We start from the raw sequence: 25,156 nt of genomic DNA, 5'->3' as shown, positions 1-25,156 counted from the left end.
ACTCCAAGTCCTCCCTTGACTCCCCTCTCAAGCCGCCAGCCGGTGACCTCTTTTTTTTTCCCACGCTGATCGAAACCAAGTTGTTCCCAAGCCTCCAGCACTCTTGGCACGCGGCTGCTCTAGGACCACGTGCCGCGTGGCCCCGCCCCTAGCCCCCGACCCCACCCACCTGGCGGGGTTTCGCAAACCAGGAACCGCGCGATCCTCCACGTCCCTGGCTCCTCCCACTATGAACTCCCGCCGCTCACCCACCCAGGATCCGCCCCTGTCTCTCAGACTCCACCTTCAACGGCACTGCCACCGAGCGCCTCGAGCTCCGCCCTCCTCTTTCCGCGCCGGGACTTTGCACCGCTCGCCCCGCCCACTCCCCGCCCACCAGAACCTGCCCAGCCAATCCAGAGCCGCCCGAGTCAAGCCACTGACAACTCTCTTCATTCCCAGCTCCACCCTCCCGGAACCTGCCACCGGCATCTCGAGCTTCTGCCCGGGATCTTGCGCTTTCCGCCGCTCGGGCTCCGCCCACCCTGCCCCAGGCCCCATCACCCGGGGGCACCACCGACAGCCTCGTGCTCCTCCCAGTCCGTCCAGCGAACCAGCGCTGAGTGTGGTGCGCCGGCTCCTCCTCCGAAGCCAGCCGGCGGGGCCGGTCCGGTCCGTACGCCTCTGGCCCGTACCCAGGCCCGCCATGGAAGGGGACGCCCCGGTCGCCGCAGCCGCCCACTACCAGCCGGCCAGCCCCCCGCGGGACGCCTGTGTCTACAACAGCTGCTACTGGTGAGGGGGCGCGGGGGCAGTCCCCGGCGTCTCCCCGGCCCACTCGACGGTGGAGACGCAGCCGGGCTCCGCCTCTTCCCGGCCCCTCCCCGGGGGCGCTCTGGGCCTGGCTGGAGGGTTTTCCGGTTTGGGGGCGGAGGGAGCCGGAATGGCAGCCCTAGAGTCTTGAGTGGAGAGTGGGCATTCGGAGGGTGTTGGGGGAGGGGGGGGTATCCGCCAGGAAGGGTCGAGTCGCTGGTGGTTTACTTCTGCCTGGCCTTTTTCTCCTGGACCTTTCTCAGGGGATCTCAGTGCTTGAGGGCGCCTGGAAGGGGAGTTGGAGGCGGAGGGTGGAGGGTAGAGAGCCTTTGAAAATTATTGTACTAAATTAAAGCCCAAAGTGGTTTCGCATTGATGTGAAGGTCATTTTAATTTTGGAAGAGAATGAAAACACAAGAGATTTTGCAATAACATTCCCAAGGTCACTCATTAAAGGCAGCCAGGATTCCAACTCAGGCCCCGTTGTACCAGAAACTAGGAGCTTTAAAGACCACGTCGTTATTATAATAGTGGTTACGTTTACACGTGGTACTCAGTATATGCCGAGCATTGTTCCCAGACGTTTCAGTAAACGAATTCATTTCTCCCCACAGTTACATTAGGAGGAAGGTACTGTTACTCCCGTTTTAAGGGTGAGCACGTCGAAGCACAGAGGGTTGCAAGAAATTTGCCTACGGCCGCATAACTTGTGAAGGACAGGGAGGCCTGGCTGTAGTCAGCGACTTAGTGAGTGAACAACAACATAGCTTGAGAGTGAAGGAATGCAGGTTGGGAACACAGAGTCCACACACTGTACCCCTTTCCTAGGCCGCTTCTGTGGTGGAATCACAACTCTTAATCTTGGTCCTTATCACTCCCACGCCTACCATTCCCTTGCTTGAATGGAGACTTCCAGTCCTGCACAAGAAACCTCAGGGTCCTCTGAAACTGCCGTTCCTCCTTCAGCTGGTCACCAAATCAGTGCTACAAAGAGCTGGAGTTTGTTCAGCTCTGACTGCATGTCAGGCTTAGTGCCAAGTACTTCCTTTCAGGCTTAGGAGATAGTTCTATTATTATCCTTTTTCTCATTTCCTTTATTAATGAAAATACTAAGCCACAGGGAGGCCTTTAGTTTGCCCAAGGTCACACATCTAGCAAGGGCTTCCCTCGTGGCTCAGGTGGTAAAGAATCCACCTGGAATGCAGGAGACCTGGGTTCGATCCCTGAGTTGGGAAGATCCCCAGGAGAAGAGAAAGGCTATCCGCTCCAGTATTCTGGTCTGGAGAATCCCATGGGCTGTAGGGTCGCAGAGTCAGACAGGACTGATTGACTTTCACATCTAGCAAATGGTGGTGCTGAACTTTTGGAACCTCTGGGGTAGGTGGTACTTCTACACTTTATTTCTGCCCCTCCTCTCACCTCAGTCCTCTTAGTTCTTGTCTCTGAGATCCAGTCATTGTTTTATTCATTCATTCAGTAAATGTTTATGAAGGATGTGAAGCAGGATCCTAGACACTAGAGATACTGCAGTGAACACATAGACATATTCCCTGATAAGATTTCATAGTTCTTACATTTTTGTTGGGGAAAAGCAGACAAAAACAAGTTTAACCACACTTGAGTGTGTTAAGTGCTGTGAGAAAAACAGAACAAGATAAGAGATGGTGACTTCACTATATTATTAGGATACTTAAAGACATTGATAGAATGACATTTGAACAGAGAAAAATGACATTTGAACAGAGAGCTGAAGAAAGAGGGCAGGAGCTTTGTGGATGTTGGCAGGAGATGCCTCCATCCAGGGGGACTGCAGGTACAGAGCTCTTAGAAGGAAGCAGGCGAGAATATTTGAGGAATGACAGAGAAGCCGACATAATAGGAGTGCAGTGATTCAGTGGAAGAATACTAGGAGATGAATTATCTATCTGTTCAGTTGATCGTCTCCTCTTGGTCTCTTCAGCCATAGGTCTGTCCCTCCTCGGGTCTGGCCACTGGGGCCTGTTCTGGTCCTTCCTAACAGGTATCTCTGCCCAGCTCTCCCATAGCCCATTAAGTCTTTAATTTTCGGCTGGCTTCATACTGCTCAAAGCCAATCTAAATTTGAACATACCAGAGAACCACCTGGAGCTTACAGAATATGCAGATCTTAGAGTCCAACCCCAGAGAGCCTGGATGTGTGAGCTGCACGGTAGAGAAGTCTGAGTCTGGCCCGTTGATCCAATTTCAGGAGCTCAGGCCTAGACAATAAAGTCTGTCTCCTGCGTATAGCAAGCACTCTAAAGATCTGGTCACCATCTGTTCCTGCAACCTCTTCGTGAACCTGGCTTCCCTGCTCTGCCCAAGGGTTTCTCAGCCTTGCCTCTGTTGACATTTTGAGCATGGAGATTCTTTGTTTGGGCATCTGTTCTTTGTAGGCAGGCTCTGCCCATTAGATGCCCACCCTCCCCGAATCTGTCAAAACCCCAAATGTCACCAGCTATTGCCAAATGTTCCTTGGGGGGCAAAATTACCTCTGATGGAGAACAAGTGCTCTATCCTGTCCGAACGCATCAGGCTGGTACACCTTTCTATGTTTGCTCCTGTGGATTCTTTGAACTTGGAATAAATGCCTCCTCTTGACTTCTGTTAGTTTCTGTCAGATGTCACTTAGCTTTTAAGACCCAGCTTAATGATAATAGTGGTAGCCGATATTTGTGTTTCGTGCAGTTTGCAAAGCATTTTTTTTTTTATTATTTATTTGGCTGCACCAGGTCTTTGTTGCAGCATGCGGGATCTTTAGTTGCGGCATGTGAACTCTTACTAGTTGTGGCATGTGTGATTTAGTTCCCTGACCAGGGCTGAAACCCAGGCCCCCTGCTTTGGAAGCACGGAGTCTTAGCCACTGGACTACCAGGGAAGTCTCCTGCAAAGTGTTTTTGATTCTGTTGTAATCATTTCGGATTTTTCAAATAGTTGTTAAGCACTTGTGTCCCAGGGATCCTCCCCCTCTGCATGCTTCTCTATCAGCTCATCACCAGCCACCCCTGCAGAGTCCCAGTCCTAGTACTGCTTTGTCAGCGTCTCTGCTACCCAGATACTCAGCTGACAGCCTGGGGTGTTACTGTTATCACCCCCCCCCCATTTTTTTAAACCAATTAAATGCGTTGCAGGACTCACACCTAATCTGCAGCACTTTCTATTCCAGTGGTGACTCCCAGCATTTCCAAGGATGAGGCCCTCTTTTTTTTTTAATTAGTGTGAAAAGTTTCATGAGATCCTCCTTCATGATATTAGTTGTGCTCTTGAAGACAAAATTATTGATTAAAAGGGACTGCAAATTCAGTAACTCTTAGGTTTAATTTTTTTCTCTGTGTAATATTCACTCATATTTGAAAAGTAATAAGCAAAGTATGTCCAAGCTACATGTGTATTTAGCCAACCAGTGGTGCTCATGGTACATATGGATTCAAGGACTTTTGGGGTTAACTCTGTCCATTCTTGGGAGGGGAAAGGGAAACACACAAGGAGAACCTGCTGACCTATTTCCTCCATCATCCTGTATCCCTCAAAATGAATGACTCCCTCCTCTTTACTTGCTCTATGCATCTTTTATGGTCTCCTGCGGTGCTCGATTATTTATGTATATGTGTGGCTCCTCTCCTCGTCTGCGACTGATTTATCATTCTAAACTCCAAGCTCTTAGCACAGTGATTGGTACATCACTGGCTGTGCTGATAGTCAGTGCTCCTGAATGTCTCTAGGTTGGAAAGACAAATGTCTTCTCAAAACTCTGTCTGAGAACATCCAGGTTAAAAAAAATTTTAGCTACTACATGTTGTATGTCATATTGAAACAGTTCACATGTTATTACTCTGTGCTGCACATCCCATAGAATTATTAGCGTTCTCCTGTTGGTATCTCTGCCACCATTTTTTCCCCACTGTAAGACTTCTTAGATATTCTAGGGGAAAACAAAATCATGGGAGAAAAATATAGACACTTAACTTCGGTGCTTTAAGTCTGGTTGCATGAAGTGTTGAGACAGGTGGACATGGGCAAGGCTGAGTGAAGCGTGTGTCTCTTCACAGAATTGTGCCTGTCCTCAGTGCCGTTTCCACGTCGCATGGTGGAGGCAGCTGGGATTCAGGTTTTGACAAATTGAGTCACTTGTGTGAGCAGAATAGTGGTATAGCTCGTTTTGAGCAAAGGTGCTGTGTGCCCCATTAGAAGAAGACAGGAACCCAAAGCTTGAGCTGTGAGTACTGCCAGGAGTGCTGGGGCTTGCCCATGCTGGAGTGACTGCCGGCATGGCTTGGTTTGATGCACTGGGCGTTGCTTTACTTCGGTGGTTCTTATCATTGTTTCGTAATAGCTGAAGGCCTCTCGTATAAAAGAGAGATTCATCTAGGGCAGGAGTATAAGAAAGATGAATTTCAGTTCAGCATGAGGAAGAGCTTTCTAAAAGTCAAGACCTCCTCCATACCAGAGGGGCCTGGGGAATAGCATTCACAAGAGGCTCCCTCCAGAAGAATTCCTGGACATATCCCATAACCGTCCTGATCTTTTCCAGTCAGGAGCCCTCCTACACAATACCCATCACAATACCCATCCTGCCATTTCCAAAGGGGAGCAGCCAACCAATGTTAAGATGTATTGAGTATTGATGATATGATTATGCCCACTTCACAGAAGAGAAAAGCAGACACTCAGGTCAAGGTGTCTAAAACTTACTACCTTGTAAGTGGCTGAACTGGAATTCAAGTCCCTGGACTCAGAACTTTTAGAATATTGATGGAGCATTTGAGCAGTTAGAATGCCTCTGTGTTAACACTGCTGACGGAGGCAGTGCGCTCTGTGTCTGCAGAGGGGTCCACGCACAGTTCAGGTTGGTAACAGCTGTTGCTGGGGATGTTTCAGAGGAGGTACAATTGTTAGCCAGTTTTTGGAGGAGGTGGTGTTTAAGGTCTCTACCAACTTTTTTTTTTAATGTAATAATTGGTCTTTTGTTCAAATTTGAGTGAACTGAGTATTCACTTAAGAACTGAGTGTTCTTGCTTAATTATATTGCTTAAACAATTATTTTATTCCAGTGAAGAAAATATTTGGAAGCTCTGCGAATACATCAAAAACCACGACCAGTATCCTTTAGAAGAGTGTTACGCTGTCTTCATATCTAATGAGAGGAAGATGGTAAGTTGGGGAGTGATTGCAGAAAGAACACAAATTCAGGACGACATTTGAAGCTAAATAGAGGATGGGTTTAGCTTGTTCTAAAATGTGCTTTATAAAATATGGCAACAGTTCAAAATTTGTTTTTGAATCAGATTTTTTTTCCTACAAGGATGTAGTTAAGAGTTTAGTTCCTAACTTGCAGGTAGGGAAATACGTGATGGTATGTTTATGCAAATTCAGTCCCCTTTCTTTAGGTTTAAGTTAGAGCTTTTTAAAATGCTTAGATTAGAAGCACATATGCTCAGGTTTGAAGGAAAAGTTTCTTTCCTGCATTTTATGGAACTCCGGTAAACTTCTATAAAGTATTAAAAAAAAAAGTAAGGTCTTCGTATTTTGTAAAGCACTTTTGTGAGCATCATGTTGTTTGATCCCAGTGGATACCTTGTGAAGTAGTCAGGGTCCCGACAGCTGTTTCCGTTTTGTAGATGAGGAAATAACAGACTTGGGAAGGCCTCATGAATAATTAAGTGGGAGAGCAAGAGGTGAACCTGCCAGGACTTCCGATCCCTAGTTTGGGTCTCTTTCTACTCTCCAGAGAACATCTTAACAATGAATTATTGCTCCTTCATCATTAAAGACCCTTGGAAAGATTTGGATTTCTTCTTATCTGTTCATTCTTCCACCTGACTTGTTTGTTGTTTTGAAGTATTTGATTTTCCATGTGTGTATTGCGTAAAAGAATTGAGTGATGTTTGCTCTGTAAAGTTGTGACTCAGGAAGTGTGTTGTATTTGTAGATACCTATCTGGAAGCAGCAGGCAAGACCCGGAGATGGACCTGTCATCTGGGTAAGATGGTCAGCACAGACAGCCTCTGATACAGCAGTACTTGTAATCCAGGAGCGGTCTTTGTGTTTTGGTAAAGCAGAAATGATGGGGCAGTAGAGAAAGACTATGGTATTATTAATAATTTGACCTTTGGACGACAGATGTTATTTGGTCTAAGGCAGAAGCACTGACAAGCATGTTTTCTTTTAATTTTGAAATTATTATAGAAGTGATTTTAAATGGCTAATGTAGCAGATATAATTGTTGTCTAGACTCTTGTCTGTTTAGCACTGGAAGGAACTTCAGCAGCATCTAGTCCATCTGCACAGTAGAGTTATCCAGAGACTGTGTGAAAAATACAGGTTTCTGGGAATTCCAGTGTTTAGGACTCAGGGCTTTCACTGCCAGGAGCCTAGGTTCAATCCCTGGTCGGGGAATTAAGATCTTGCTTGTTGCTTGATGTGGCCAAAAAAAAAAAAAAGGTTTCTAATCTAGTTGATCTAAAGGTTCAGGAATTTGTGTTCTGAGCAAACTTCTTAGCATGACTGGCATTTGAAAAACAAAGATCTGTTCCAACCCCTTCATTTTTCAGGTGAAGAAACAAGCCCAGAAAGGCAAAGTGACTACCTCGGGGTCACCTGGCTGATAGGTGGCAGATGGGGATCCTTTCCAGCACACATCCATATGCCACCTTAACCTGGTGCTTGAAGAATGGGATTGTTTGTGCTAAGAAACATGGAGATAAAAGAAAAACTCCATTCATGATAATGTAACAAACATCAAGTTTCCAATGCATATTTAGGATAAGGCATCATTTGAATTGGTTTCTAAGCCCGAGTCCCTCTTCTGCTGGGCTGTGTGAGCTGGACGGCTTAGTTACCATCTTTCCTCGGTGTCCTCCTCTGGTCACCGGGGGCCTCAGGGAGATGATGCATTTCTGAAGCATCACCCTGGTATCTGCACCAGTGCTCTAAACATGTTAGCGATTTTTGTTAACAGAGCGATAGAACCCCAGCTGTGGACTGTCCATCTGCCCTAGCATCGTGCCCATTGCTGAAGTGCTCAGCTTCCGGTCTTCAGGGAATTTTCAGGGAAAGGACCTGTGGTCGTGCCCTCCTTACACAGCAGCTCATGGCAGCTCCCGGTGGAGGATCCTGTTTCAGGAAGTCTTCCCGCAGACTTCCTGTGTGGAATACACCTCTGGCAGTTGATCTGTGCCTCCCTGCTGTTCTGTTGTAGGCGATGGGTGAGCCTCCCTCAGTTGGTGGAGACCAACCCTGAGGAAGAGGTCACTTTCTAAGTGGGCGCTTCTGCCTCTAGCCTGCGGTGTCTTTCCCAGGCGTTTGGACAAGCTCTCTTCACCTGGCTCAGAGAGTAAAGCTGCTTCTCTAGTCTGTACTCCTTGGTCCCCATCTCTGCCTCTCCTCGTGGAGGTGGCCTGCCTTCCTTCTCGAGTTCATTGGCCATCTGCTTTGTAGGAACATAGACCTGAGCTAGCCAGAAGGCTATTCCTTGTTTATGCCTTTTTTTTTTTTTTTTGGCTGTGCTGTGCAGCATGTAGGATCTTAGTTCCCCAACCAGGGATCGAACCTGTGATCCCTGTGGTAGAAGCAGAGTCCTAAGCACTGGACTGCCCAGGAAGTCTCTGTTTATGCCATTCCACAAGCTGTGTCCTCTTTCTGGAACGTTCTTCCCTTTAGGCAAGATGCAGCCTTTCCTCAGTGAAACTCCCCTTATTAGTTGGGTCGCCTTCCCCCTTGTGGGGCGCCCCGGCCACTTTGGTTGGTTTTTAAGAAGGCTGAGTATTTACGTAATAATCTCATTAATTCTCTCAGTAACTGTGAGTAATACTATGAGGTAAACACTACAGTTGGGCTTCTCTCATGGCTCAGCTGGTAAAGAATCCGCCTGCAATGCAAGAGACCCCAGTTCGATCCCTTGGTTGGGAAGATCCCCTGGAAAAGGGAACAGCTACCCACTCTAGTATTGTGGCCTGGAGAATCCCTATGGACAGAAGAGCCTGGAGGGCTACAGTCCATGGAGTCTCAAAGAGTTGGACATGACGACTGAACAGCTTTCACTTTCAAACACTACAGTTATCCCCATTTTACAGAAGAGGAAACGGAGGCCGGTGGTGGCGGGGCTGAGGTTGAACCGGGTGATCCCGCCTCGCATGCCCTAACCCGCAGGCTCTCCCCCCTCCTGTCTTCCCTCACCCTCTCACTCCTCTGCCACCACTGACTTGGGCTTCCTACTCGCTTCTCCAGGAACTTCTTGAACATTTGGACCTATCTTTCTCTTCTCTGTATCTGTATTTTAGTAGCACAGGTTCCCACAAGTAATTGGGAGTATGTATTTGAAAAAAAAAAAAAAAAACATGAAGTAGATGTCAGGAGAGAACCTGATTTGGGATATGGCAGAGACTACTGCTGGCATGGCTGGGGGAAGATCAAAGATGGACTCCTGGGTGGGGAAAGCATTGGAGCTGGAGCTGCAGTGATGAATTGGGGGAGAGCGGTGGAGACGCAGCGCAGGTGGAGTGGAATAACGTGAAGAAGCCCAGGGGGCTGAAGTTGAGGACTGTTATAGGGGAGGGCTGGATGCATTAAGGGGCGGACAGGGGAGAAGCATTCATTTCTGATGCTGTTTCTGCTTTCCTAAGATAGAATTGGAGCCAAAGGAAGCACTTTGGGCTCTGATGGTGCAACGTCTCCAGTCTCAATTAATTGTCTTCTCCCTACCTCACAGGGTCAAATGATGCATCATTTGAGAAGGTGCTTTGTAAGCTCTGAAGTACTAGAAACGTATGGTATTCCTAACATTGTACTAATGTGATTGGATTTTTTAATCTCTCAATGCTGTTCTCTGTGCGAGCGTGTTTCTTCCGAGGCACTCTAAGCATCAGACTGCCCTCAAGTCCGTTGATAAATTTTCCTGACATCCGTTCTAGCTCTTAGCTGGCTTGGGCAGTACCCCATGTCTGGGGGTGAGAGTGAGCATTCACATGCAGGCTGGGACCCAGCTGTGCGGGAGAAGCTCTCTGTGTCCTTTTTCCTTAATGGCTACAGATTAGGGCATGGCTGATTGAAAATCAGTAGCAACAACATTTTAAAAAATTTATTTCTTTAGCTGTGCTGGGTCTTAGTTGTAGCATGAGGGATCTTTCATCTTCGTTGCAGCATGAGAACTCTCAGTTGTGGCCTGTGGGATCCAGTTCCCTGACCAGGGATTGAACCCAGGCCCTCTGCATTGGGAGCTCGGAGTCTTAGTCACTGGACCACCAGAGAAGTCCCAACAACATTTTAAAGTCCTTCTTTCCCTCTCCAGGCTGACCTCAGGCCCTTCCGCTTTGTTAAGGGTTTGGAGGATATCCTTATAGACTTTTTCTCTGTACTCATATGCATGCATGTGTACTTCTGAACATACATGTCTGTCTTTATATACACATCAATTTAAAAAATAATGTATAATACATAATCTGCAATTTGCTTTTTCCATCTAATGGTGTAACAGAGTTAATCCAATTTGCACAAAAGTTTACCTAATTCTTTTTAGCAACTGCACAGTACCCCATCTTATGGCTGCCTCGTGCCTGCCTTTCCCCTCTTGGTGGACTTCTGATTGTTTCTGAATCTTCACAGTTAAAAACAGCACTGCAGAGATTTTCTTTGAATATATACCTTTACTTGCATATGGCAGTGTTTCTCTAAGATGAATTCCTAATGGTAAAACTGCTGGGTTGAAGGTATACAGTTAATGTACATGAACATTTCCACTGTTGATGTAACTGTTCCCTGTCACTGGACATCTGGTCTGTTTTCAGGGTTTTGTGTTTGCTTTGTTATTTTAAGGAGGGCTGTATTACCTTGTATATGTTTTTGCTGGTAGATAGGCATTATTACTATAACCTTGGAATACTCCGTCATAAGGTAACCTGGTTAACTTCAGCAACTTTTACTTCTAGGATTACCACGTTGTCTTGCTTCATGTTTCAAGCGGAGGACAGAGCTTCATTTATGACCTTGACACTGTCCTGCCGTTCCCCTGCCCCTTTGACACATACGTGGAAGATGCCTTTAAGTCTGACGAGGACATCCACCCACAGTTCAGAAGGTGAGGAAATTCCGAGTGGATTCACCTACTTTTCTGAAGTGAGACTTTGACAATTTTAAGTTACTTTGTTTGCGTGTTTGTTTCTGTGTTGGTTTTGTGAAGATTGCTTGTCTTGGCTTCACCATTGAGTTGATATTTGAGAGTCATGTACTACACAGAAGATTCAAAATATTTTGAAGTTTTAAAGGTTGTCCGTCGTATGAAAGGCTGGCAGTCTTTAAAACTTTGTGTGATGAGATCCAAAACGTTTTCTTCAAGTCAGTTTCGGAATGTCTTTCATACTCTTATTTTTGGGCGTGTGGGTGGTGGGGTGGTGTGGGTTGGGGGAGCTGGATGCCATATGACGGCAACATTGAGAGGAGTATGATAGCCTTCCCTGGTAGTTAGATGGTAAAGAATCTTCCCACAATGCAGGAGACCCAGGTTCAATCCCTAGGTCAGGAAGATCCCCTGGAGAAGGCAATGGCGACCCACTCCAGTATTCTTATCTGGAGAATCCCATGGACAGAGGAGCCTGGCAGGCTACAGTCCATGGGGGTCACAAACTGTCCAGCACGACTAGTGACTAACACTTTCATGATATCAACCCTGAAAATTATGCCCTTGGCCCCTGATATATTCACTGACTAAGTAAAGGCAGCTGGAGAGATTTCCATGCCTTTGTAGTTTGGAGTGTCAGCTGATCATTCCTCATGGCATCTTTAACAGGTGTTAAAGCCACATATCTGTTTGTGTATCACTAATAGTGGGGAAGGAAATGACAGCTGACTCCAGTATTCTTGCCTGGGGAATTCCACGGACAGAGGAACCTGGTGGGCTACAGCCCCTGGGGTCGCAAGAGTCGGACACGACTTAGCGATTAAATTATCTGCCTGTCACTAATAGTGCAAAAATGTCCGTCTAGTTTTGTGCACGTCATAGAAAACAAGTCTCTATAAGAACTGAGTTAGAATTTCAGCTGTTACATAATGAGTGTTGGTTTATGTGCAGGAAATTTAGAGTGATCCGTGCAGACTCATATCTGAAGAACTTTGCTTCTGACCGATCTCACATGAAAGACTCCAGTGGAAACTGGAGAGAGCCTCCCCCGTCGTATCCCTGCATCGAGACTGGAGGTGAGCAAGGGACGCCCTCTCAGAGGGTTTCCCATCAGTGTGCCGGTGAGCGAGTTCCCTTAACCAAGGATAGAAAGAGCACTGTCGTTTGGGTAAGGCTCCCGGAGTGGTGAGGAGGTGAGAGGGAGTGTAGTTATGTGTATTTATCAGACTCAAACGGAGGCTCATAGAGCAGGATTGGAAGATTTCATGGGAGAGGAAAGGCCTCAGGGAGCCAAACCATGGCCCTGTAGCTGGAATATCGGCCATCCCTGCCTCTGGTCCACCAGCCTTGGGAGAATGTGTGTTTGTGCCACTTCACCACGGGACTTGTAGAGCCTCCCCTGGTGGGGTTTCGTGTTATGGTGAAGGGAATCCCCTGGTGCCTCTTTGAGACCTGTGAAATCTCTGTAATAAAATCTGCATTAGAAAGGCAGTGAGAGCTGACTGGTTTTATTGTCCCACTCATCTCATTTATGTGCTTTTAGGCATCAGTCCAGTTAATAATTTCTCTAGACTTAAGTAGATCAAGGGTTCTTCACCATATTACTGTGTCTGGCATTCACCTGGGTGAATTTATGGTGGGAAGTAATTCACAAGGTTGCCATTAATTAGTAAAAACCATCCTCTGATGAGGATGATGCTGTCTGAGTCAAGATGCTCTCTGCAGGCTGTAAAGGAGGCCAGAAAAATAGTACATTAGAGTTCAGAGTTCAGCAGGGAAGAAAGTAAAAAGTGTATTTGGTATATTTGAAGGAAGATTCCATCTCTGATGTTTGAGGCTCTCTGTGGAAAGCTCTCATGATTTTTAAAGTTCATATTGGCATTGCTTTGGGTCCACCAACCTGGTTCCCAGGCTCAGCACCAGAACGGGGCTAGCTTAGGTCAAGAGAGGGCTTCGTGGGTCTTGCTTTCCTCTCACACCTTACTGGGTATGGTCTGGACAGTGCCTGGTGGCTCCCTGTGTCTTCCACATAGGAGCACTGACATAGGAGCTGACACGTCGTAAGCCTTCAGTACACCTTGTCAGCCCCCGTCCTCTTTGACTTGTTCCTTTGGGTTTTGGTGACTGCTTCCCAGGGGTGCTGTTTGTGCCAGCCCCCTCCTATCTTATATTCATCTCCTCTTCACTTGGCAGACATGAACACTGGAGTCCATGAAGGTCCAGCCCTCTGCCTGCCCCTGGGGCACAGCTGGAGGGTGGCAGGGTTTGTTACCTCCCTGTGCTCCAGAGCAGGGAAGGGGATGTCTCTTTTTGCCCCTGTGTAACTAGCTCATTGGGGGCCTCTGGAGCTTGAGGTTGGAACTCAAAGGAATCTGCTCTGAAGTGTGGGGTAAACATACCGGTTTCTCATGTAGTAATTTAACCATGTGGCCATGTTTTCTTGTGTGGTCAATCCATTAATTCAGTCCCTGTATTTATCAATTGAACTGACCCAGGAATGGAACTGGGGTCTCCTGCATTCCAGGTGGATTCTTTACCAGCTGAGCTACCAGGGAAGCCCTATTTATCAAAGGAATGTGTTCAAAGCTAGGATAAGGGGGAATTACTTTTAGCTCAGTCATGTCTGACTCTTTGCAACCCAATGGACTACACAGTCTGTGGAATTCTCCAGGCCAGAATATTGGAGTCGGTAGCTATTCCCTTCTCCAGGGGATCTTCCCAACCTAGGGATTGAACCCAGGTCTGTACTGCAGGTGTATTCTTTACCAGCTGAGCCACCAGGGAAGCCCCATTTATTAAAGGAATGTGTTTGAAGGTAGGATAAGGGGGGATTACTTTTAGCTAATTAATATTGCCTTATTTTTTAAAAAAAAGTTAAAGAAGAAAAGGTTCAAGAAGACATCAAACTTGCAATTAATGCCTGTTTTAGATACTTTCATAGCAGCTTTACTTGGTTCCCTGCATTTAGTTATGGAATTGGCCCTTAGGGGCTAAAATTTATCACGTTTCATTCATTGCACATTATATTTTGGCTCCAACATTTAATAATTTTGGTGGCCATGAGTCTGCAGGCCCACTCCTTTTAATTCCGCGTTTAGTGTATTTTAAATGAGGGAAACTACCCCCTCTTTTTTTTTTGCCCATCTCTGATAAGAAGGAAACCAAGATTCACAGTCTTGCACCCCTGCACTAAAGCTCAGTCAGCACCAGCCTTTAATGGCTCAGTTTTTAAGGACCTTTCTCAAGTCTTGGACTGAACTATAGGGTACACCATGACTGTCCCTTTCTCTTTCTAAGCCCTTTGCTGCCTCTGTCCTTTCGTTTTCCTGTTTTCAAACGGTGTGTTATAGTGACACTGGCTAATTTGAGCCTAGCTGGAGGACCAGTGTTATATGTAAATAGAAATGTTATAGTGCCTCTTAGGGGGATACAGACAAATGCTGATTCATTATATATTGATCTTTAAAATTTTTTTAATTTTATTTTTAAATGCTGGTAGGTGTTGAATGCCTGCAGATAATAATCATTTTTTATTTAATTGCATTAAAAAGTCCTAGAAAATGAATACCACTGTATTTCAGAACTTGAGGTTTCCTTTAGCCATTTGGTAAAGATTTTAGCTGACTTACATGGAGTAAGTCAGGTAAGTACATCTACCCCAGGTAAGCAAGAACTTTTACCCCTTCTTTCCTGGGAGGCGCCTGTCTTTCCTTTATTTTGGATTACTTGGTCATCCTGCATCCCTGACTGTCTGATCACATCAACAGAAGTCCTGGTTTTGCTGATTATCTAGCTTTTTTGTTGTAAGACTCTTTCTAGTGTTCTGTATTCCAAGTGTTTACCTTCATTTTTGAAAAGATATATTTGTTAGATAATATACGCTAGTTTTACATGTTTTTTCTTTCCGTTTTTTAAAGATGTCTCTCTCTTGTTTTCTGCTTGCTTAGTTTCTGATCAAGGAGCATGCTGTTCTTATATTTGTTTGTGTAAATGTAGTGTATCTCCCCCCCACCCCTGGCTGCTTTTTAAGGTTTTTTTTCTCTTTATTTCCCATTTCCAGCAATTTGATTATGATGGACTGTAGTTTTCTTTAGATTTAGTCCACATGAGGTTTGTTCAGATTCTTAGATTGGTAGATTTATAGTTTTCATCAAATTTGGAAACATTTGGCTATTATTTCTTCAAATGTTTCCTTTGACCACCACCTCTATCCCTCCCGTTTAAAACAAATTCTTGTCCTTCACCTACGCATATGTTAGATGCCTTGTTCTTATTCTATTAAGTCAATGATCACTTTTTTTCCAGACTTTTTCTGTATGTGTTTCATTTTGAATAATTATTTTGTCTGTAAATTCATTCATCTTATCTGCTGCATTAATTTGCTGTTAATCCCATCCAGTGCATTTTTTTTTCATTTTACATATTTTATCTTTTTATCTCTAAAAATTCCACTTGGGGCTGATTTAATATCTCCCATTTCTCTCTGTTGTGCCCACGTTTTCTTCTACCCTTTTGAATATACAGTGTGTGTTCATAATAGCTGATCCTTGTCTGCTGGTTGCGTTATCTCTGTCATTTCAGTCTGCTTATGTTGATGGATTTTGTCCTGATGTTGAGTCGCGTTTTCCTGTTTCTTTGTGTGATTCATGTTATTTGGTTGGGTGCTGGACTTTGTGAATTTTACATTGTTAGTTGTTAGATCTTGAGGTACTTTTAAAAACAATATTGGATTCGGTTCGGTCAGGTGGGTCCTTTCAAGGCTTGCTCTTTCAGTATGGGCTTCCCAGGCGGCACTAGTAGTAAAGAACCCACCTGCCAATGCAGGAGACATAAGAGGCGTGAGTTCGATCCCTGAGTCAAGAAGATCCCCTGGAGGAGGAAATGGCAACCCACTCCAGTATTCTTGCCTAGAGAATCCCGTGGAGAGAGGAGCCTGGTGGGCTATGGTCCATGGGGTCGCACAGAGTTGGACACAACTGAAGCAACTGAATATGCAGTGCAGGTTGTCAGCAGCCTTTCACCCTGCGCTCATTTAGCCCCGCTACTCAGGTGTAACCCTTTTGAGGATTCTGCTAAATGCCCATGTGTTATGAATTCTCTCCCCCTTGGCTGGTGGGGACTATGGAAGTTCTGGGAGTTTTTAGACCAGCTGCTTTCTGGGCTTCTTTCCTGGCTTCATGAGTTCAGTTCTTGAGGGTAGAGGGTGAGTCGCCTCTGCAGAAATCTAGAGCACTGTCTGCGTAGCTCCGTCCTCTTCCACACTCTGTCCCCAACACGTAGCCACTGTGCCCTGCTGGACTCAGGTCTCTGTTTTCCCACGGGCAGAACCCCCGTGCTGTTCGTGTTGCTCCTGTGCTGTGGTCTGGACATGCTCCCTGGGCAGTGAACTGGAGGGCCCTCGGGCTCCCTCCCTTGTCTGTGCTTTCTTAGCAGTCAGTCGTGTTGCCCATTGTCTGGCTTGTGGAAAGAGTTGCTGAATATACTCTGTCCTCTTTCCTGACGGTTTTTGATAGGAGTACAGTTCTATAACTATTCCTTGATGAGGACGAGAAGAAATGTGTACACACTTTTAAAAAATACATGGTATGGAAAATTTAAATCATATACAAAACTAGACAGAAAATGAGACTTTCAACAGTTATCAGCTCATAGCTGATAGCCCATCCATTTCCCCCCCTCTTGTATTATGTTGAAGTGAATTCCAGATATTAGGTACTTTCAACTCTAAATATTTCAGTATGAATCTCTAAAATATAAAGATTAGTTTATTTAAAGTATGACTACAGTGTCATTATTACAGCTAAAAAAATTAACAGTTCTTTAAAATCAGCATTTATCTCTCTAGTCAGTGTTTAGATTCACAGTTATCTCATAAAGTTGTAATCTTTTTCCTATAGTACATTTATTTGAATTATCCAGATAAAACCCCTACCTTGTGCTTGGTTGTTATGTCTCTGTGGAGTCTTTTTTTAATATGTAGAGATTCCTAGTCCAGCTCTTTTTTTCCTTGTAATTTATTTGTTGAAGCAATGAATCTGGGAGAAAGGTCTGGTTTTGCGGATTATATCTCTTGTATCTTCTGAATTTCCTATAAATTGGCCGTTGTATCCAGTAGATCAGCAGTTTATTTGTGCGTGTTTCATCTAACTTTTTATTTTGACATAGCTTCAGATTGCTAGAGAGTTGGGTAAAACAGCACAGAAAGTTCCTTTGTACTTTTTACTCAAATTCTAGGGTATCTGAGAAAACGATGGCGTAATTATCTAAAGCAAGAAAACAATAAATCAGTGCAAAAATACCAGCACAGTACTGTTCACTTGCAGACCTTATTTATAGTTTGTGATTTTTTACCCCAGTTTCTTTTTTCTGGTCCAGAATCTAACCCAGGATATTACGTGTAATTGCCATGTCTCCTCACGCTCCTTCATCTGTGACAATTTCTTTTTTCCTTTACTTTTACACTTTTGCCCTTTTGAAGGGGCTTCCCTGGTGGCTCAGCGGTAAAGAATCTTTCTTCCAGTGCAGAAGATGTGGGTTTGATCTCTGGGTTGGAAAGATCTCCTCATGATATGGCAACCCACTCCAGTATTCTTGCCTGGGAAGTCCCATGGACAGAAGAGCCTGGTGGGCCAAAGTCCATGGGGTCACAAAAGAGTCAAACACAACTTAGCAACTAAACAGCAACCCTTTTGAAGGATACTGATCAGTGACTGTGTATGGTGTCCCTCAGTTTGGGTTTGTGTGATGTTTTTCATGATTCAATTGAGGTTATACATTTGAGACAAGAATAGCACAGAATGATATTGATCCCTTATGAAACCTTTGAATAATTTTCCCTACTTTTGGTCTTTGGGGCTGTTAAACCAGAAATGTGCCTGCAGTGGACATTTCTTTCATGTATTTTTTTAGATTCCAAGATGAACCTGAATGATTTTATCAGCATGGATCCTGAGGTCGGATGGGGAGCCGTCTACTCACTGCCTGAGTTTGTACATCGGTTTAGCAGCCAGAACTACTGAACTTGACCTCTGGATGTGGTGCCGCAGAGAAACCCTAGAACCTGAACAATCTACCCCTTCATCTGAGACAGCAAACATTACGGTACATTTGGCTTGGAATTATGCTTTCCCCTTTTAATTCAGTTGAATTGAAAAGGATAAATAGAAACCATTTTTTTGATATGTCAGGTTGAAACTTGATGTAGTTGCTCAGATATTCCTACTGTTCATTTGTTAAAACCTGTGAAGACTTATGCCAGTAATTGCTTTTTGTTATGATATTGATAGGTGGACTTTGTGTCTCTTTTGGATGTATCATGTCTCTCCAGCTCCACTGTAAGCTCCTTGAGGGCAGGGCCGTGGCCCATTGCTTTGTGTTTGCTAGTAACTGTGCTACTGCTTGAAGAGGGCTGCCACTGTGAGCTGAATCAGCAATAAATGTTAGTCTTTTGGGACCATTATGTTCTTAGAAAAGTTTGCAGCCCTCTTAGGCTTAATTGTTCTTTGGCCTATTTATATGTTTTTGAATAAAATTGACTTAAATTAATTTTGTTTTGGAGATTTTGTGTCCCTCTTGATAATCTGGGATACCCAAGACTGTCTCAGCTGTAGACAGGAACTTGCTTCAAAATGCATTGATCAGTCTTCCTTCTTGAAGATGTGTTTGGAACTTTGGCTTTCATTGTCTAAGATGTTTGGCATTAAAGCAGCATATAGCGATAGTTCTCATTCACATACTCCATGGTTCTGTTGTAAAAAGGAGCACATTTCTTATAATAGAGCTGTGCAAGCTTTTGCTCTTAGGTGTGTTTTCTGCTTACTGAGAAACTTCCATTCACATCCCCTGCCTTGTGCTTTGGAGGGACACTTGGAGTCATTTCCTCGAGAATCAGTCTCAGGAAATACCACGTACCCAGCTGGTTCAGCTGACCTGGAAGATGGTGAGAGAAAGTGACAGCTCTGGTAAGAGGAATACAAATACAGCCTAAATTATGTTTATAATTTAGAGTTCAGTATAGACCCTATACTTGGATGACTTTGTTGTGTTTCAGATGGTCATTTAAAAAGTACATGACTACAATAAAGAAGATAAGTTTTGGCAAATTGGACCCGAGAAATACTTGCCTTGAGCAGAAACATTCAGAGGGAACAAAGGATTGTGATCTGATTTATAAATTGCATCTCTGGAGGTTTTTTTTACCTTGCCAATTAGTGAGCAGGTTTCCAATCTGGTATTCAAAATTATGTCTGGGACAGACCAATCAGACAATCTGTGTGTGTTAAGTTTGAACTTCCCAGCCACCTTGCCTGAAATTGAAAACCCCCTACTTCTAACCAGTGTAGTGAGCAAGGTTTTGTCAACATATCCAGTGGCCATTGTCATGACTTGCTGGAGGAAGTAGAGGACACTTGTTTTTTTCTACCTACCACTCCTACAGTGCCCTTTGAGAAACTTCTTCACATATTTCATAGAGTCCTCATGGCCATAAATAAAGGCATGTTGCCTAAGCTGGACCAGGCGTGGACCCCACCTCTGGACAAGTCTTGAGAGTGACCTGTCCCAGGGTTCTCTGGAATTGCTGTGTTGGCATTCAGAGAGAGAAGTTCTTGCTCCTTCAGGACTATTGGGCCAGGGGCCTGGGAGTTTGGGGCAGCTGAGGGCGTGCTGACTGCAGTGGAAGGACCTGCCTGCTCACTGCAGCCCCGCAGAGCAGGCGCCCCGGGGCATTTCCCAGTGCCTGCATCTTCCTGTGCTTCAAGCCAGCCCCAGCCTTTGAACTTGCCAGTTACACAGACCAGAAGGTTCCTTTTCCTCTTCAGCTTGTGTGAGTAGGAGTGTTGTCACTTCTAACTGATGGGTAGCTTCCCTCGCAAGATTTTTCTTCAGAACGGTTGATCTTATCAGAAAACTGTTACCATTGTCTCTCTGTGCTTTTACTTTTCTCTGAGGTCAGATTCGCTTTTCTTTATCCTTAGCGTGTGTGAGAGAACTGAATAAATTACTGATAAATGCTGTGTGGAAAGAGGAACTTTCAAGAAATGCAAGGGACTAAGTAGAATTTGTAGTTGACTCTGAAAATAAGAGAAATAAGGCATCTCTGAGAATCTTGACAGGGAAGCAATTACATGATATAAAATGGCTCCCAGGTCAGTAGAACTGACTGTAGCTGATTGTGGGTATTACCATGGCTTTTACAAATGATTATATCTTTCAGAAGAAGGGCTCATTAGCAGTGGAAGTAAAGACAAACTCTGTGGTTTTTCTCAGTTTCATTTTTAATTGTTGTTGTTTAGTCGCTAGGTTGTATTCGACTTTTATGACCCCATGAACTGTAGCCTGCCAGTGTCCTCTGTCCATGGACTTCCCAGACAAGAATACTGCAGTGGGTTGCTGTTCCATGGACTTCTCCAGACAAGAATACTGCAGTGGGTTGCTGTTCCATGGACTTCCCAGACAAGAATACTGCAGTGGGTTGCTGTTCCATGGACTTCCCAGACAAGAATACTGCAGTGGGTTGCTGTTCCATGGACTTCTCCAGACAAGAATACTGCAGTGGGTTGCTGTTCCATGGACTTCTCCAGACAAGAATACTGCAGTGGGTTGCTGTTCCATGGACTTCTCCAGACAAGAATACTGCAGTGGGTTGCTGTTCCATGGACTTCCCAGACAAGAATACTGCAGTGGGTTGCTGTTCCATGGACTTCTCCAGACAAGAATACTGTAGTGGGTTGCTGTTCCATGGACTTCTCCAGACAAGAATACTGCAGTGGGTTGCTGTTCCATGGACTTCCCAGACAAGAATACTGCAGTGGGTTGCTGTTCCATGGACTTCCCAGACAAGAATACTGCAGTGGGTTGCTGTTCCATGGACTTCTCCAGACAAGAATACTGCAGTGGGTTGCTGTTCCATGGACTTCTCCAGACAAGAATACTGCAGTGGGTTGCTGTTGGGTTGCTGTTGCCTTCTCCAGGGTGTCTTCCCAGTGCAGGGACTGAACCCAAGTCTCCTGCATTGGCAGGCAGATTCTTTACCACTGAGCCAGCACCGAAGCCTCTCAATAGCTTTCTTGAGATGGAATTCAAATAATACTCAATTCACCCTTTTCAAGTATACAGTCTGATAGCTTTTAATTTATTCAGCATTGTGTGTCAATTTCAGAAAATTTTCCTTACTCCCAGAAGGATCCCTGCAGCCCTCAGCTGTCACTCTCCACTTCCCCTCCCTCCACCCCAGGCAGCCACTAATCTACTTTTTTTTTTTTTGTCTTTGTGGATTTGCCTATTCTGGATATTTCACATACATGAAATAAGATACCGTGTGGCCTTTGGCGACTGGCTTCTTTCACTGAGCATCATGGTTTCAAGACTCAGTCATATTGTAGGGTGTTAAAATAGCTGGTACAGGAACATTGTACAAATCCAAAAGAGAGGGAAAAGGTATATGATAGAAAGTACCCTTCCCTTCCATTCTCACCTTAAATTTCCCTACCCAGAAGTAACATGTTTTCTGTTTCTTTTATATCCTTGCAGGAATTTTTTAGTGCCCATGTAAGCATATATGTTTAAGGTATTAGTTATTAAGTATTACTATTATTATGTATTAATTCTGGTTTTTGTTTTCTTCCACAAATGGTAACATTCTAAAAGTACCCTTCTACATCTTACTTTTAAAAGTTAATATCAGATCAGATCAGATCAGTCGCTCAGTCGTGTCCGACTCTTTGCCACCCCATGAATTGCAGCACGCCAGGCCTCCCTGTCCATCACCAACTCCCGGAGTTCACTCAGACTCAGTCCATCGAGTCAGTGATGCCATCCAGCCATCTCATCCTCTGTCGTCCCCTTCTCCTCCTGCCCCCAATCCCTCCCAGCATCAGAGTCTTTTCCAGTGAGTCAACTCTTCGCATCAGGTGGCCAAAGTACTGGAGTTTCAGCTTTAGCATCATTCCCTCCAAAGAAATCCCAGGGCTGATCTCCTTCAGAATGGACTGGTTGCATCTCCTTGCAGTCCAAGGGACTCTCAAGAGTCTTCTCCAACACCACAGTTCAAAAGCATCAATTCTTCGGCACTCAGCCTTCTTCACAGTCGAACTCTCACATCCATACATGACCACAGGAAAAACCATAGCCTTGACTGGGCGAACCTTTGTTGGCAAAGTAATGTCTCTGCTTTTGAATATGCTGTCTAGGTTGGTCATAACTTTCCTTCCAAGGAGTAAGCGTCTTTTAATTTCATGGCTGCAGTCACCATCTGTAGTGATTTTGGAGCCCAGAAAAATAAAGTCTGACACTATTTCCACTGTTTCCCCACCTATTTCCCATGAAGTGATGGGACCGGATGCCATGATCTTCGTTTTCTGAATGTTGAGCTTTAAGCCAACTTTTTCACTCTCCACTTTCACTTTCATCAAGAGGCTTTTGAGTTCCTCTTCACTTTCTGCCATAAGGATGGTGTCATCTGCGTATCTGAGGTTATTGATGTTTCTCCCGGCAATCTTGATTCCAGCTTGTGTTTCTTCCAGTCCAGCATTTCTCATGATGTACTCTGCATATAAGTTAAATAAGCAGGGTGACAATATACAGCCTTGACATACTCCTTTTCCTATTTGGAACCAGTCTGTTGTTCCACGTCCAGTTCTAACTGTTGCTTCCTGACCTGTGTACAAATTTCTCAAGAGGCAGATCAGGTAGTCTGGTATTCCCATCTCTTTCAGAATTTTCCACAGTTTATTGTGATCCCATCAGTACATGTTGGACTTCCTCATTCCTTTTAAAGGATATGTTGTAGTCTATGGTGTGCATGGTTCATAATTTAAGAGTCCTGAAGTTGTTTTATTCTCTTGGTACAACCAAAAAAAAAAAAAAAAGTTCAAGGAGTATTTTTAGCCATGCATCTTTGTAGCAGTTTTTGAGATAAATTTTGAAAGTGTAGCCTGCTAATTGTCCCACTGAATCCATTCTTTTTTTTTCTAGAAAAGGGGATACAAATGTTTTCTATTAATATAAAGGGCCAAATAGTAACTATTTTAGGTTTTGCAGGCTGCTGCTGCTAAGTTGCTTCAGTCGTGTCCGACCCTGTGCGACCCCATAGACGGCAGCCCACCTGGCTCCCCCATCCCTGGGATTCTCCAGGCAAGAACACTGGAGTGGGTTGCCATTTCCTTCTCCAACGCATGAAAGTGAAAAGTCAAAGTGAAGGCGCTCAGCTATAAGGTCTCATCTATAACTAACTGCTCAGCTGAGCCTTGGCCTTCGTAGCAAGTAAGCAGCCGTAGACAGTGTGTAAATGAGTGGGTGTGGCTGTGCTCCATAAAACTTTGTAAAATCTGGGGGCTGCAGGGTTTGACCGGTAGGCTATAGTTTGCTGTCCCCTGTTCTAGAGTAACAGAGTTGTAGCTGGCATTGTGGGTGTTCTGCCAGAGACTACATTTCCCATTGTCCTTTGTGGCTAGGTGTTGCCACTTGACTAGGTTCTCCCTGTTGGGCTCTAAGGGGAGGGGGTGCATGCCGCTTAACAGGGCTGACTTGTGAAACATTGTCCGTCCCCTCCTTCACATCTCTCCCCCTTGCCTACTGCACGATATTGAAAGGTTGTTGCTAAACCATGAAAGAGGCCAAGAATCTTGGCCTCTGGAGGAGAATTCAATCCAGGGCCAGTGAGACTTGATTGCTCAGAGCTTTTGTGTAATAAAGTTTTATTAAAATATAAAAAAGATAGAGAAAATTTCTGACATAGACGTCAGAAGGGGCAGAAAGAGTGCCTCTCTGCTAGCCTTTAGCCGGATGTTATATACCTACTAAGCAGTCTGCTAAGTAGAGAAAGGAAATGTCTCAGAACTCAGAGACTGGCACCATGCCTCTCACCCACAACATGCGTTGAGATAACATTAGCACCAGCTGAGTCATCCCAGGCCATAAAACGAGTGACATGAATCTTGAAGAAAGGCAGATTTCCAAGCAATATGTATTTTCATTAACATAGACTAGGAGAACAATGGATGAGTAAAAAATACTGGCTTGTCAAGTGGGTTCTGAGTCTTATTCAGAACTGACTTGAAGACACAGTCTAGGGTAAGTACGTAGTACATTAACATAGCTTAAGACAAACGTTTCCATAAGAAAAGCGCATTGGTTAGCTCAAGGTTTGAGGAAAGTTAAATTCTGATGGAGCCAGATGTCATTATGGCAACACAGAATTTTAGGAGAAACCTCTTTAAATTTGTATAGCGAAGGGGAAAAAAATCTAACACTTGTTTGTTTCCTCCTGCCGCTTAAGAGCCAGATAAAAAACGTCTAACACTTGCAGTTTCCTGCGTTTAGAGACCCCTGGCCTTCCTGCCTATTACCCTCTCCATATGATGGTGACTAGAGTGACCCTGGAAGCCATCCACTGAAGCTGGCAAAGCCACCATCAGCCTGGATTCCTGAATGACCCCATGGAGCTGAGCTGCAGGCCTGCCTGAAAAGTGTTCTGTAGAGCGCTTCCTTAAGAGACACACTTGTGTATTTGTTTAAGTCAGAGAGTTACTGGTGCACCTTGATTCTGCAGTTTAGCCACCACCCCCGCTAATTAATACAGAGCCCATTCAAGACTTGTCAGGGTATTTCTATGCGGTTGGAAGTAAGGCTGATGATCCAGGTGGAGTTAGATCCACGGTGTTCTCATGCAAACTGCCCCTTCAGTGTCCTACAGGATTTGTGGGATTATTGCCCTTCACAAAATGTTAGGAACACTGCTGTCCATCCATACCTTTTGCTTTGCATGAGGTTCGAGAGCCCGGTGGGAAGGAAGCCAAGTGAATCTTGTCTTTATTTACAGTTCGGATATGTGCAGGCTTGTCTGATGGACTAGGAGGCCTCTGAGCCATCCTAGCTAGAGGAGAGGAAAACAGGTTCCTGAGAGAAGGCCACTTGGAGTGAGGAAGACACCTGGCTGAGGGAACCGGCCTGGGCAACGAGGCCTGGTGGCTGGAGGGACCACGGGCGGCACGGACAGCACGGGGCGTGTTCCTCACGCTCCCCTCCGTGCAGCGCGCCCTCGCCCCACTCCCACCCTCTTGAAAGCCCTGTCCTCTGGGAGTGAAGGGAACGAACTGTGTCACTAGGGGCCCAGTTCGGCCTGGGGAACCTTGAAAGTAGCTGGTCTTGGGCGTCAAAGGAGAACAGTGGAGCACCAGTGGCCTGAGAGGCTGGGATTTGAGCGGTTGACTCAGAGCAACAGAATAGAAGCATGCC

General features: G+C 45.1%; 1 protein-coding gene across 2 annotated transcripts; it reads left to right on the top strand.

The window, feature by feature from the left end:
- Nucleotides 1-411: 411 nt before the first annotated feature.
- Nucleotides 412-18,466, top strand: NTAQ1 (N-terminal glutamine amidase 1). 2 transcript variants are annotated; one of them, XM_061438675.1, is made up of 6 exons: nucleotides 426-774; nucleotides 5,862-5,961; nucleotides 6,740-6,790; nucleotides 10,734-10,882; nucleotides 11,873-11,997; nucleotides 17,831-18,466. In XM_061438675.1, exons 1-6 carry the CDS (start codon nucleotides 686-688, stop codon nucleotides 17,938-17,940), a joined length of 624 nt encoding a protein of 207 aa, XP_061294659.1. In that variant the 5' UTR covers nucleotides 426-685; the 3' UTR covers nucleotides 17,941-18,466. The 2 variants fall into 2 exon arrangements, with proteins under 2 accessions (XP_061294660.1, XP_061294659.1); XM_061438676.1 differs by lacking the exon at nucleotides 6,740-6,790 and having other exon boundaries at nucleotides 412-774.
- The last annotated feature ends 6,690 nt before the right edge of the window (nucleotides 18,467-25,156 follow it).

This window comes from Bos javanicus, chromosome 14 (genome assembly GCF_032452875.1).
Source record: "Bos javanicus breed banteng chromosome 14, ARS-OSU_banteng_1.0, whole genome shotgun sequence".
Classification (NCBI taxonomy): Eukaryota; Metazoa; Chordata; class Mammalia; order Artiodactyla; family Bovidae; genus Bos; species Bos javanicus.
The sequence above is the reverse complement of the archived record's forward strand: the minus strand, read 5'-3'. Positions and strand labels throughout refer to the sequence as shown.

What these genes read in the sequence shown, in the direction of transcription:
- NTAQ1 (XM_061438675.1), top strand. Translation starts at nt 686, where the DNA reads ATGGAAGGGGACGCCCCGGTCGCCGCAGCCGCCCACTACCAGCCGGCC. An exon ending in TATCTAATGAGAGGAAGATG is followed by an intron (nt 5,962 to 6,739) that starts GTAAGTTGGGGA and finishes TTGTATTTGTAG; the next exon opens with ATACCTATCTGGAAGCAGCA. An exon ending in TCCCTGCATCGAGACTGGAG is followed by an intron (nt 11,998 to 17,830) that starts GTGAGCAAGGGA and finishes GTATTTTTTTAG; the next exon opens with ATTCCAAGATGAACCTGAAT.